Raw genomic sequence first — 12,637 nt, 5'->3', positions numbered from 1 at the left:
GGGCGGAGCTTCCTCCTCGGCGCTCCGCGCTCGGCTAGTGCTGCCTCACCCCGGCGACCATCCAGCAGGAGGCGGAGCGAGTCCAAAATGGCGGCTCTCAGGCTGGCGCGCTCCGTGCTGCTGAGGCTTTGAGGTGGTCGCCAGGGGTCGGGGGGACGATTTCCCCGCCGCGGGGGCCCCAGAGGATGAATCGGGGGCTCTGCTAAGGTTAGGCGGCGGGGGTGGAGAGAAGTGGCAGCAAGGACTGCGGTGGAGTCCACGGAGCGGGATGTGCGAGAGTTACTCCAGGTCGTTGTTGAGGGTCTCGGTGGCGCAGATCTGCCAGGCGCTGGGCTGGGACTCGGTGCAACTGAGCGCCTGCCACCTCCTCACGGACGTGCTGCAGCGGTACCTGCAGCAGTTGGGACGGGGCTGCCACCGGTACTCTGAGCTGTGTGAGTACCGGGCTGGGTGCGGGAGGGCTGCCCCTGGCCGGTCACGAGTGACACCTCCGCTCTCCCCTTCGCCCTCCCGGCGTCCAGGAGGTGTTCGCCCTTCACCTCCACTCCGAGATCGGCTGCCTCCTCGGCCTCTGGCGCCCCTTCACTTCCACTGCCCCTGGAAACTCTAGTCATCCCCTTGGCTGCCTCTTCGTCAGCCGCTAACTTCCCGCCTGCAGCCGGAGCCCTGTCTCCGCTCCCAGCTCCACACCCTCTCTCCTCCTCTCTGAGCTGATCATCGGTCTTAATCATCGTCTCCTTTTTGCTGCGGGGAGAGCCACCTCCAGAATGCCTTTCAGCCTCTGTTACTTTGGTCCTTTTCCTCCCTTGCCCGCAAACTACTATAACTAGTTGTCACAGGCGCTCCGTCTACCGGCCGTTTCTTACAGGGCTGGCCATCCTTCAGCTCCTGACAACACATACTCGTTGACAGCTCTGCTCCGTCAGGGACACTTGCCTTTTCTACCTGTATCTGTTCATTTCATAGACAGCATCTCGGCTCACTCTTTCCCAAGGCCAACTTTGTCAGTTTCACTTAGATTAGCTTTCTGTCACCCGTTAATTTCCTCCTCCTTGTTATTTTTATGTCAGTGGTTATCAAAGTGTGGTAGACAGATCGTGGGCAATTTACAAGTTTCCCCACGTAATCTGGGGTACAGTACATGGTTTTAAGTGAAAGTCTGGTAGAATCTGTAGCTGAGGTCATTTAATAAATTGGAATATTTAATAGAAGCAACACATCTCATTGATGTGGGGAGTATTGTGTGTGTGTAGGGACTCATTTAGGTTTCAGGGCATTATTTTTTGTTTGCTTGGTTTTTGTTTTTGTTTTTGTTTTGTTTTGTTTTGTTTGGCCGCACACAGGACGTGTGGAAATTCTGGGCCAGGGACCAACCGATACCATCCTATCCTTAACCAGCTGTGCCACAAGGGCGCCCCTTGGGGCATTATTTTTTAAGGTGGTAAGCTGAAGAACTGGGTGAGGTGTTCCATCAGATTTTCCTTGTTAAAGTGGTTGCTAGGAGTTCCTGTCGTGGCTCAGTGGAAACGAATCTGACCAGCATCCATGAGGATGCAGGTTCAATCCCTGGCCTGGCTTAGGGGGTTAAGGATCCAGCGTTGCCGTGAGCTGTGGTGTAGGTCACCTGTGTGGCTCAGATCCTCTGTTGCTGTGGCTGTGGCATAGGCTGGCAGCTACAGCTCTGATTTGACCCCTAGCCTGGGAACATCCATATGCTGTGGGTGCAGCCCTAAAAAAAACAAAAAACAAAACAAACAAAAAAAAGTGATTGCCGGACTGAAAAACTGAGACCTGTGGATATACTTCACTTCTTAGGCCCCCATTCTGTTCCAGCTTCCATAGTGCTGCGGGGATAATCTGTTAACCTGTTCATACTCCAGATCCGATTGGGTCCTTCTTCAAAATACGTCATTTGGCCATAGGCTGAAAATCCAAACTCTCAAGCAGCACACACTTCCCTTGGTGAGCTAGCATCTTTTTTATCTTCCGCCCTCCTAATCTGCAACCATTCTGAGCCACCATCCTTTTCCAAAACACTGTACGCTCTCTGTTCCTCCAGGCACGCTGTTTCCCAGCATGTCCTTTACCCCCTGTGCCACCAGTAGTACTTCTCTTGTGAGATTCACTTATCACTTGCTTTAGGAACCTCATGGTTTCTGTTCACATACGTCTGCGCATTTTGCTGCTCTGTTGTTGAACACCTTGTTTTGTAATCATCCGTGTATATCTCTCACCTCTCTCTCCTCCCCAGCAGACAAATTCATTATTACGTTGGTATTCTGTAACCCAGTACAGTGTCATAATAGAATAGGCACCTGGGAAATATTTGTTGAATAAATAAAGCAGCTGATAACCGACTGCCGTCATAAGTGTTTAATCATTTCACTTTTAAGTTTTAAAATTGGGTGTTTTGGGAGTGCTCGATTTCATGGATAGTTCTGGTTTGCATTGGAAATTGTCAGGTAGCCCTCAGTCATTGTAACCTTGAAGGCATCTCAGTGTCACCAGCACACTGCCCTCTGCTTTCCCTTCGTTTCTTTCCTTCCTCCCTCCCTGGCCCCTGCGTAGACTGTGACAGCACCCACAGTCCAGATTACAGCTTTGCTACCAAGTTCCCTAAATAAGGACAGATGTTCTGTACCTTCAGGTAATCAAACTATCCGCTGAATACATAGTTACCTTTCCTGCCGTGTGCACAGACCCAGATAGGTGCTGGCACCCCAAGCAGCCAGCTGTTCCACAGTCATCATGTGATCACTGTTTTGTGTTAATGTGAACCTCTTTGATAATTACCCAATTTCTGTAATGATTTCCTTGCCTTTAGCGAGAATACGATTATCAGGTTCATTACTCCCCATTGTGGTTTGGTGGCGTTTTGAAAATGCTAATTCCTTGTCTCTTAGATTTTTTTTTTTCCTACACTATTCTTATTTTAAACTAGAATTCTGTAACATCAGGTCACCACTATGTAATCTTGTATTCCAGTTCTTTAAATCCTTTGTCTTTCTGACACGCATTTATTGAACACTGCTTATGATCTGAGCTCTGGGCTGCATGTTGGAGACATAAGATTAATAAATTAGGTACAGTCCCTGCCCATAAGGTGTGTATAAGGGTGATGACATGTCAGTAAAAACAAACTAGTGTTATTTGTTTCTTAAAAAAAAAAGATGCTCAGAATTCCCGCTGCGGCAATGAGATTGGCAGCATCTCTGGAATGCTGGGATGCAGATTGGCTCCCTGGCCAGGCACAGTGGGTTAAGGACCCTGCAATTCCTAGGCTGCAGCTGCGGCTGCAGCTGGGATCTGATCCCTGACTTGGGAACTCCATAACCAGCGGGGTGCCCCCCCCAAATGCTTTTGGAGTTCCCTTGTGGCCTAGCAGGTTAAGGGTCGGGAGTAGTCACTGCTGTGTCTCGGGTCACTGCTGTGCCACAGGTTCCATCCCTGGCCCAGGAACTTCCACATGCTGGGGGCATGGCCAAAAAAAAGTTAAAAAAAATGCTCCCAAGTTAAAGCAAGCATCAGAAGTTACTATTAATTCAACAAATAATGCATTTAAATATTTCCCTAAGGCAATGATTTGCCAAAGCATTTGGGAGCAGAAGTTTCTGTGTGCATTGTATTATATTAAATGATGCGTCGATGCCCTGAAAGCCAAGTGCAGTTTACACCGTACATGCCCAAGGAACGCAGTAAAGGAAAGACGCACATGTGCTTTGGGTTCCCCGGCAGGGTTCACAGGAAAGGTGAGACTGAGTTAAGCCGTGAAGCCCAGGTGGTATAAGATGGGGAACATGCCAGGTTAGAGAAAAGCACAGCCTTAGATAACCAAGTGGGATTCAGTGAGGCGGCTGGTTTGGACTCTGCAACGAATCCATTTGGAAGATGCTGGAGGAAACGTTAAATGGAGCGAAGTCAGGTTAGGGAGGAACTTAACCGACGGAGACAGTACAGCCTGGTGAAAACTACTGCGTACTCCTGTGGCGGGGACAGTGTGGTAAAAGTGATGCTTGAAGAGAATTGTCCTGTTGGTGAAGTGACACAGAGAAAGAGAGAGAGAGAGACGCAGGTGGAAAGAACGTGAAACTATATTGAGATGGAATAGGATGGGGGGCGGGGAGAGAGGGAAAGGGGGAGAGAGGGAGAGGGAGAAGATTGATAGAAGTTCTGAAACGGGGCCAAAAGGATGGAAAGTTCTGAAACAGGGCCAAAAGGATGATGCAGGGGGGAGGGACTGGAAGTTCTTTAGGTGAAATTGCAAAAACAGGGAAAAATTCAAGATGATCACACTTTTTTAAGACTGAGAAAATAATAATGCTTTTAATAAGAATCAAAGCATTGAAATGCATGTCTGTCAGGAAGAGGAAGAGTGAATATTTCATTTATTCTCTTTTTAATACATCATAAAGGTAACCCATACCTGTATAAAAATTCAGACTGCAAAGTCTTTAACATTAGAAGTGAAAGATTCCACCTGGAAGCTCCTGCTTCCGTGCCTCCCTTCCCCTGTTCTGCACCGTTCAGCCCATAAACTGCTGTGGTTGGATGTATATACCCGTCCAGAACTTTTCTGTGTGGGTGTGGGCAAGCATGTGTCTGTTTTTGTTTTTGTTTTTTTACAAACTTTGGATTCATCTTTTCCAATTTGCATCTTGATCTAGTTTCAGAAGAACTGAGTTTGATGTGATTGTAGGCGATTACAGTAAAAAAAAAAAAAAAATAGGCTATTTGTTGAAAATCTGGAACTGGAATTTTCATGGAAGTTTTAAAAGATGTGGAGACCGTGCGAAGCACGGTGTCGGAGAAACTTCCTTTGCTAAAGAGAATCTCACTGTGTCCAACTTTTTATCATTTCCTCTCTACCCCTTTTATATGGTGTCTTCTAAATACATTTAACATTTCTGTGTAAATTATGATCTAAGTTCTTTCTCCACATTTTCTTGGGTTTAAAAGATTGATTGGGGAGTTCCTGATGCAGCTCAGCAGAAGTAAATCTGACTAGCATCCATGAGGATGCAAGTTCGATCCCTGGTCATGCTCAGTGGGTTAAGGATCTGGTGTTGCTGTGAGCTGTGGTGTAGGTTGCAGACTCAGCTTGGATCCTGAGTTGCTGTGGCTCTGATGTAGGTTGGCAGCTGAAGCTCTGATTTGACCCCTATCCTGGGAACCTCCATATGCCATGGGTGCAGCCCTAAAAAGAAAAAAGAAAAAAAAAAAAAGATTGATTGAGTGGTATAATTTATTCAACAAATGTTTCGTGAGTGCCAACTATATGCCAGACACTATTCACTATTGTAGTTTCCAGAGTTGCATCACTGAGCAATAGATAAAATGTAATAGACATTAACGTAGCTCAACATTCTGCTTATTTGGTTAAAAATAATAATAGTAATACTTACGGGTCATTTACTTTGTGTCAGCCATTGTTCCAGATGCTTTTAAACAGTACAGTGTTCTACTTAAAATCTTTTAAATCCTGGGAGTTCCCGTTGTGGCTCAGCAGGTTATGAACCCGACTAGGATCCATGAGGATGCGGGTTTGAGCCCTGGCCTCGCTCAGTGGGTTAAGGATCCAGTGAGCTGTGGCGTAGGTTGGAGATGAGGCTTAGATCCTGAATTGCTGTGGCTGTGGTGTAGGCAGGCAGCTGCAGCTCCAATTCGACCCCTTGTCTGGGAACTTTCATATGCTGCAGGCGTGGCCCTAAAACGCAAAACAAATAAATAAATAATCTATTAAATTCTCTCCAATACCTAGGCCTTAAATATATAGTACATTTGATTCTGAGCTACATATTTAGTTAATACTTTTTTCTCTTTTTTCCTGTGCATGGAGTTCCTGGGCCCGGGGTCATATCTGAGTCGCAGTTGCGACCTATGCTGCAGCTGCCGCAATGCCGGATCCTTTAACCCGCTGTGCCAGATGGGGCATGGACACTGTGTGCCGGTGCTGCAGGGACGCTCGGGACCCCACTGTGCCCCAGCAGGAACTCCTGTCCTTTTTTCTTAAGTCCTTAAGAAAATAGTCATGGAGTTTTCTGAAGATAACTTGCTTTGCTTTGACTTTGTTTCAGACGGCCGAACAGACCCAATTTTGGATGATGTTGGTGAAGCTTTCCAACTTATGGGGGTTAGTCTCCATGAACTAGAAGACTACATCCACAACATTGAACCCGTCACCTTCCCACACCAGATTCCTTCATTTCCTGTTAGCAAGAACAATGTCCTTCAGTTTCCTCAGCCTGGAAGTCAAGATGCAGAGGAAAGAAAAGAATACATTCCTGACTACCTGCCACCCATTGTGTCTTCTCAAGAAGGTTTGTGGTTTTTGTTGGTTTCTGGCCCATGTGTCTGTGACTGCGTTAATGGGCATGTCATCTCCCTGGGTTTCCGAACTGAATTACATAAAATGTTCTACCAACGTGTGAATTCTAGAAATGCGGTAAAATATTTCAATATCATTTACGAAGTACTCTAACCTTTAAGCCGACAGACGTGCAGCTGGCCTCACCAGCCAGAGCCGTGCAGTCATCAAGGTGCTGATGAGGCGTTGATCTCCTTTGTAAGTTTTAAACAGGGGGCAGCAGAATGTGATCGCAGAGAGAAGCCTTTCAATAGACGTAGTAGGAAGGTGGGATATTGAATCCATGAGAAAACCTGTGAAACCGAGGGAGAATGGGGGTTGCTCTCCCTCTCCTTGTGTAAATGTGAGTTGGGTGAACTTGGACGCTGCGAGTGCACACTCACGCATGTTATGCAGAGCCATCGGCATCCTTGCGAGTGGAAATGTTGCTGTTTGGTCATAGAGGATTTTTTTCCATTTTTTTAAGTTGTACTGAAGTGTAGTTGATTTACAATGTGACAGTTTCTGCTGTACAGCACCGTGAGTCAGGTCATAGAGAATTTCTGCTGTAAAACAATAGCTCATCAGGCGCAGTAGCCGAGCCACACACAGCTCCGGTTCTCTCTTGTGCTTTCACATATTGCTCATTTATGTTCACTAAGGTTCTAAAGAGATACAGACGTAATTTGTGGTCTCTAATGCAGGTACAAAATATTTTTTCTTGTTAAAAAATGGGAACGATACAGTTTCTTTTTTAAAATTCTAGAACCATAGATGTACTTCAGGATATGGCAAATGAGGGCAGAATCACAGCTTTTTTACTGGCGTACAGTTCAGTGGCATTAACCACATTCTCACGGTTGTGCTGCCGACACCACATCATCTCCGGAGCTCTTTCGTCTCTGACTCTGTAACTGTTACCGTAACTCCCTATCCCGCCCTCCCGCCAGCCCCCGGCAACCATCATTCTGTTTCTGTCTCAGCGAATTCGACTACTTACTCCTCGTACCTCATCCAGGTGGAGTCTTAATCTGGTGTCTGACCTACTGCACTCAGCGTAAAGTCTTCAGGATGCATCCGTGTTGTAGCATGTGTCAGAATTTCCTTCCTTTCCTTTGTTTTTTAATTTGGCCACACCCAAGGCATGTGGAAGTTCTCAGGCCAGGGATAAATCCGTGACACGGCAGTGATCAGAGCCAGGGCAGTGACAATGCCAGATCCTTAACCTGATAGGCTACCAGGGAGCTCCAGAACTCCCTTCCTTTTTAAGGCTGAATGACACCTCCTCCTGCGATTTGACTGCATTTGTTCATCCATTCATTTATTGCTGGTTACTTGGGTTGTTTCTCCCTTTTGGCTGCTGTGAGTACGGCCGCTATTAACACTGCAGATATCTGAGGCTCTGCTTTTCAGTTCTGTAGGGTCTGTACTCAGAAGAGGAATTGCTGGATCATATGGTACCTCTGTATTTAATTTTTGGAGGAACAGCCACACTGTTTTCACAGCGGCTGTACCACCTTACTGTCCCCCTGGCAATACCCCAGCGTTCCAGGTTCTTGCAGGTCATTTCTTCTCGTGCCCAGTTCTACCTTAAGAGCATCTTGAAGCATGACCTCCTTGTTTCATAGACTAGTTTTAGACTTGAGATAAGTTGTTTTACAGTCTGTGCGACAGAGTTGCTTCATCTGAAAATCTGGATGAAACTGGTCCCGGGTTGAGAGACACTGTGGGTGTCTCTGGACCACCGCCATCAGACACCACGGGTCTCCAGCGCAGCGGATCCTGCTGAATAGAGCTGGCGCTGTGATCTCAGGTACCGAAGGCAAAGCTCTGTACCCGTGCTTGGCGATGGGCACCGTGAGTGGAAAAAGAACTTGCTGTAACATTTGGAAGGATGTCGCCGCTTTCTGGTTTGAGTCCCTTGGAAAAAGACTCTGCTTGACAACCTCGCCCTTTTCTGGTTAAAGTTCTTAGAGAGTTAATCCCGAGTGAAGGCAGCAGTCAGCATCACCGTGCTTTATACAAAGTGTGCCTTCAGTAAATGTTCTTAACGGATCTGGTTGTAGGTCTTGCCTGTAGGAGTTTCTTGTTTCTCATCCTTTCCAGCCCTGACGGTCCATTAACAGCAGGACCTAGAAATCTCCAGAAGCATCTTAGTCATCCCCAACTTTCCTTAGTAGCTGTTAAAAATCTGTCTCCTCCCCACTTTTGGATTTATTTGTATTTGTAGCCTTCATTACGTTGGAAGAAATCTGTTTATAACTCCGTACGTGGAGTCGTTCTCCTTAAACCCCTCATTCCCTGATGTCAGTGTTTGAACCCATATTTGTTACAACTTCTCTAAACATGTATTTATTTACTTAAAAAATGTAACAAATGCATTTCGGTATTATCAAAGGAGGGCTTCTTGGGCCAAGGCCTGGTAGGAGCTGCATTGAAAGGGATTCCGTTTTCTCCCAGAGGCAGGTCGTGACTGTCAAGTAGGCTTCGAATTCCCTTCTCTGCTGTTGTCATTCAGTGTGATTTATTCAGCATCCTGGACATCTTCATGAGAGCAGTGCTGAGTTAGTGCATGATGTGCCCTCTTGTACATTAAGAACAATCTTTGTATGGCTTTGAAATTTTTAGCTGAAAGGCCACTTAGAAGTGCACAAAATTTGGAATTGTGCTCAGAACATATGAATGGTGATCAAACGCTGGGAGGGCCCTTAAGGCATCAGGTGGGAGGAAACTAAGGGAAAGACACTGTTGTAAGTAACTGGCACATCAGCGAGTCTCAGAATGACGGGAGTGTTGTGTCGTGAGTCAGGCAGTGGTAAAGTTTAACAGCCGAGACTCATGTGTTTAGCAATCAGCGCGTGTGATTGAGCCGGAACTACAGTCTTCTCCACTGAAAAAGTTTTACTCAGTCCATTTTCTCTGTGCCTTTTGGAGTTTTCTAAATCTAACTGTTGATGTTTTCATATCATTCTGTCTCCTGTTGTACCTCCTTTTTAATATTTGAATCCTTCAAATTTTTTTCTGGCCATTTAAAAAATTTAGACTCAGACTTGATTAATCTTAATCATTAATCTTAATCTAATTCATCATAGGGTCCTCTCTGGTCTGGGCATAACTTATGCATTTAGAGAGTTATGTAATTGTTTTGAATACTATAATAAGCTCTAATGAGCTCACTACTCAAAACCAAGGCTAGGACTTATCTACACTTAACTCTCTTGTTCCATTTTTTATAGCACACAGCACACAAAGAAGTTCTCTCAAGGTGATATGGTTATCATGTTTAAACACTGCCCGGAAATATTGCTAAGATAGCAGATTTATACCGGGTGATGAGAGTATGAAAAACAATTCAGTGATTTTAGCTGCTGACTTCTGTCTGAAATTACTGTAGTAAAAATTTGAGTTTCGCTTCTGGATTATTTAAAGCAAAAAAAAAAAAAAAAGTTGTATTTCATTGAAGTTTTTTGCAATATAAGTTATAAACATTTTTAGGGAGTTCCCTGGTGGTCAATAGGTTAAGGATCCAGCTTTGTCACTATTGTGGCTCTGGTTGCTGCTCTGGTTGCAGGTTAGATCCCCAACATGAGAACTTCCACATGCCTCAGGCTTGATCGAAAAAAATTATAAACATTTTAAAAGGACGATAACGTAAGCCTTGAACCACTTCCTTTTTCAGCTAATACTTATGGATTTTCTAAGGAGCAGGAATCTTGATGATTCATATAGTTCATCAGGAGCAGTAGTGATAGTATAATAAATGCTTATTAAAACCTTTTCCCCTGTTCAGGGAAAAGGATATAAAATACAGTCCTGGTTCTTACCATTTTTTGATATAACCACACAAGTCAACCTAGTAAATCATTTGCAGTCTGAAATCTGTTTTTCTAGGGGCACAGGGTATTAGAAAGTATCTAATTTTCTGGGGAGTTCCCATCATGGCTCAGTGGTAATGAACCCAATTAGTATCCAAGAGAACTTGGGGTCAATCCCTGGCCTCACTCAGTGGGCGAAGGATCCAGCATTGCCATGAGCTGTGGTGTAGGTCACAGATGTAGCTTGGATCTGGTGTGGCTGCGGCTGTGATGGGGGCCAGCAGTTTCAGCACGATTCGACCCCCAGCCTGGGAACTTCCATATGCCGCCCTAAAAAGACAAAAAAAGAAAAAGTATTTAATATTCTGGTTAGTGGTGCGAAACATGCTAGACGTGAACAACTTTGATGGTGATACCGGTCCACCAAGTTCTTGATTTTGCTTTTATTTTCTTAAGAGCTCCAGGCAAGGTCAGACCAGACGTCAGTCCTAAAATTTTAGTAGCAAAGTACTGTCGTGGGGTTACCTTCAGTTTGGTTCATGTCAAAGAAGCCTGTGGATGTCTTCTCCACGTGTGCCTCCTAAGTCATCCCATGATCCTGGAAGGCCTGAAGGGCAGCGGGCTGTAGGAGAAAAGCAAAGGCTTCCTGGAGCCATTCAGACATGATGCAGCTCGTTACTGAGTTTATAGTCTCGCCAGGTGACTGTACCTTTCTGAATGTCCTCTCCATCGTCTGTAAGAGAGGCGTCATAACACCTGCCGTGCAGGTGATGCTGAGGATCGAGGGAGGGATTTTGTAACACGTGATATAAGAGAAACAGGGCTTCACACATAGGACACATGGCAGTGAATGCTAGTCCCGTCCCATCTCGCTTCCTCACTCCTGAAGAACATCCTAGTTATTTGAAATACACATACCTTTGGGAAGTAACTCGACCATAGGACTAAGTCTGAAACGGCACTAATGACATGCTTGGGGTTCAGGGAACGCAAACCTGAGAGCCGGGCCGGGGTGCACACGTGCCGGGGAACTGATTGTCAGTGGCAGGGCCGTGCCGTGGGAGGGCCGTGTGGAAGGAGTTCCTTTCCGGTGTAGCTGGTTGTGTGTTTACAAGTGAGACCTCTTTGAACATATTTTATGAATGCTCATCTTGTACAACGGTTGCAGTTCTGAAGGCTGGTACCCGTGTGTTTTACCCAAGAACATTCTTCCCCAGCTTGCCATATGTATTTTCGGATTCCCAACAGTAATGTATTTTTCTTCCTTATTTTGGTGTGCAGAGGGATGCGTGGAAAATAGTATTCTCTGCCAGACTCATCGTTTACTTCTCAGAGTATGATCAGTAGATCACCGGTCTTCTAGGTGGTCTGCTGATGGGTCCAAAATATTTGCTTGAGAAAGAAGAAAGAAATAGAAGCCATGTATTCTGCTAGTATTTATTGCAGGAAACTCATCAATCTCAACCTAACAGACTTGGTAAAGATTCTGTGATACGGCTACTTTTAGGGTTTTTATTTTAAAAATATTTTAAGTTGACTATTTTTTAGAATATTTTTAGATTTACAGAAGAACTGAGAATATAGTACAGAGAGTCCCCTTATATTCTGTATCCAGTTTCCCCTGGTGTTAATATCTTATATTAATATAGGACATTTGTTATAGTTAATGAACCAGCATCAATAAATTATTATGAACTAAAGCCCATTACCTTTTTTTTTTTTTTTTGGCTGCTCTTGTGGCATAGGGAAGTTCCCCAATCCAAGCCACAGCTGATCCTTAACCCGCTGGGCCACAGCAGGTCCTCCCCAAAGCCCATTATCTTTAGTTTTTACCCAAGGTCCTTTTTCTGCTCCAGAATCCCAACTGGGATGCCCGCTACTTCAGTTGTCATGTCACGGCTCCTGTTGGCTGGGACAGTTTCTCAGACTTTCCCTGTTTTTGATGACCTTTGAGGAGGTACTGGTCAGCTATGCTGTAGATGCCTCTCTGTTGGCATTTGTCTGAAGCTTTTCTCATGATCAGATGGGAGTTATGACTTTTGGAGGGAGGAGGACTATGGAAGCAAAGTACCATGTTCGTCACATCCTATTAAGGTCCATCCTCACAATGTGATTGGTCACTGTTGATGTTGACCTTGGCCACTAGGCAAGGTCGTGTTTCTCAGTTTCTCCACAGTGAAGGCGCTCTCTCTCCCTTTCTCCCCTCCCTACTATCCTCTTTGGAAAGAATTTCCTACCCACAGTCCACAGTGAAGGAGCTGGGAGTTGCACACCCCCTCTTTGAAGGTGGAGAATTTCCATGAAGCTCTTCTGCAGAAACTATTTGAAATTCTTGTCAATTTGTCTCTTCTCCCCCAGGGGTTCCTATTTTTATTATGAAGCTCTATTAAAAACATAAACATTTGCCTGTTCAAAAAAATTAATGAAAGGAACCCAAGTATATTTAAAGAAAAAAAGAAATATTGCCTGAGTATTTTCA

At 45.1% G+C, this 12,637-nt stretch overlaps 1 protein-coding gene across 2 annotated transcripts in view; it reads left to right on the top strand.

Moving 5' to 3' along the window:
• The first annotated feature begins 84 nt into the window (after positions 1 to 84).
• TAF3 (TATA-box binding protein associated factor 3) overlaps positions 85 to 12,637 on the top strand; it is a 154,158-nt gene continuing 141,605 nt past the window's right edge. For both annotated transcript variants that reach the window (XM_084980984.1, XM_021064999.2), the window contains exons 1-2: positions 85 to 434; positions 6,075 to 6,317. In XM_084980984.1, the coding sequence (XP_084837110.1) occupies positions 269 to 434; positions 6,075 to 6,317 (409 nt within the window). In that variant the 5' untranslated portion in view covers positions 85 to 268. The remainder of the gene's footprint in view (positions 435 to 6,074; positions 6,318 to 12,637) is intronic.

This window comes from Sus scrofa, chromosome 10, assembly GCF_054392235.1.
Source record: "Sus scrofa isolate SSC_HxYL_T2T_F1_AM1 chromosome 10, Sscrofa_HxYL_maternal_Yorkshire_Landrace_v2.0, whole genome shotgun sequence".
Lineage (NCBI taxonomy): Eukaryota > Metazoa > Chordata > Mammalia > Artiodactyla > Suidae > Sus > Sus scrofa.
The sequence above is the reverse complement of the archived record's forward strand: the minus strand, read 5'-3'. Positions and strand labels throughout refer to the sequence as shown.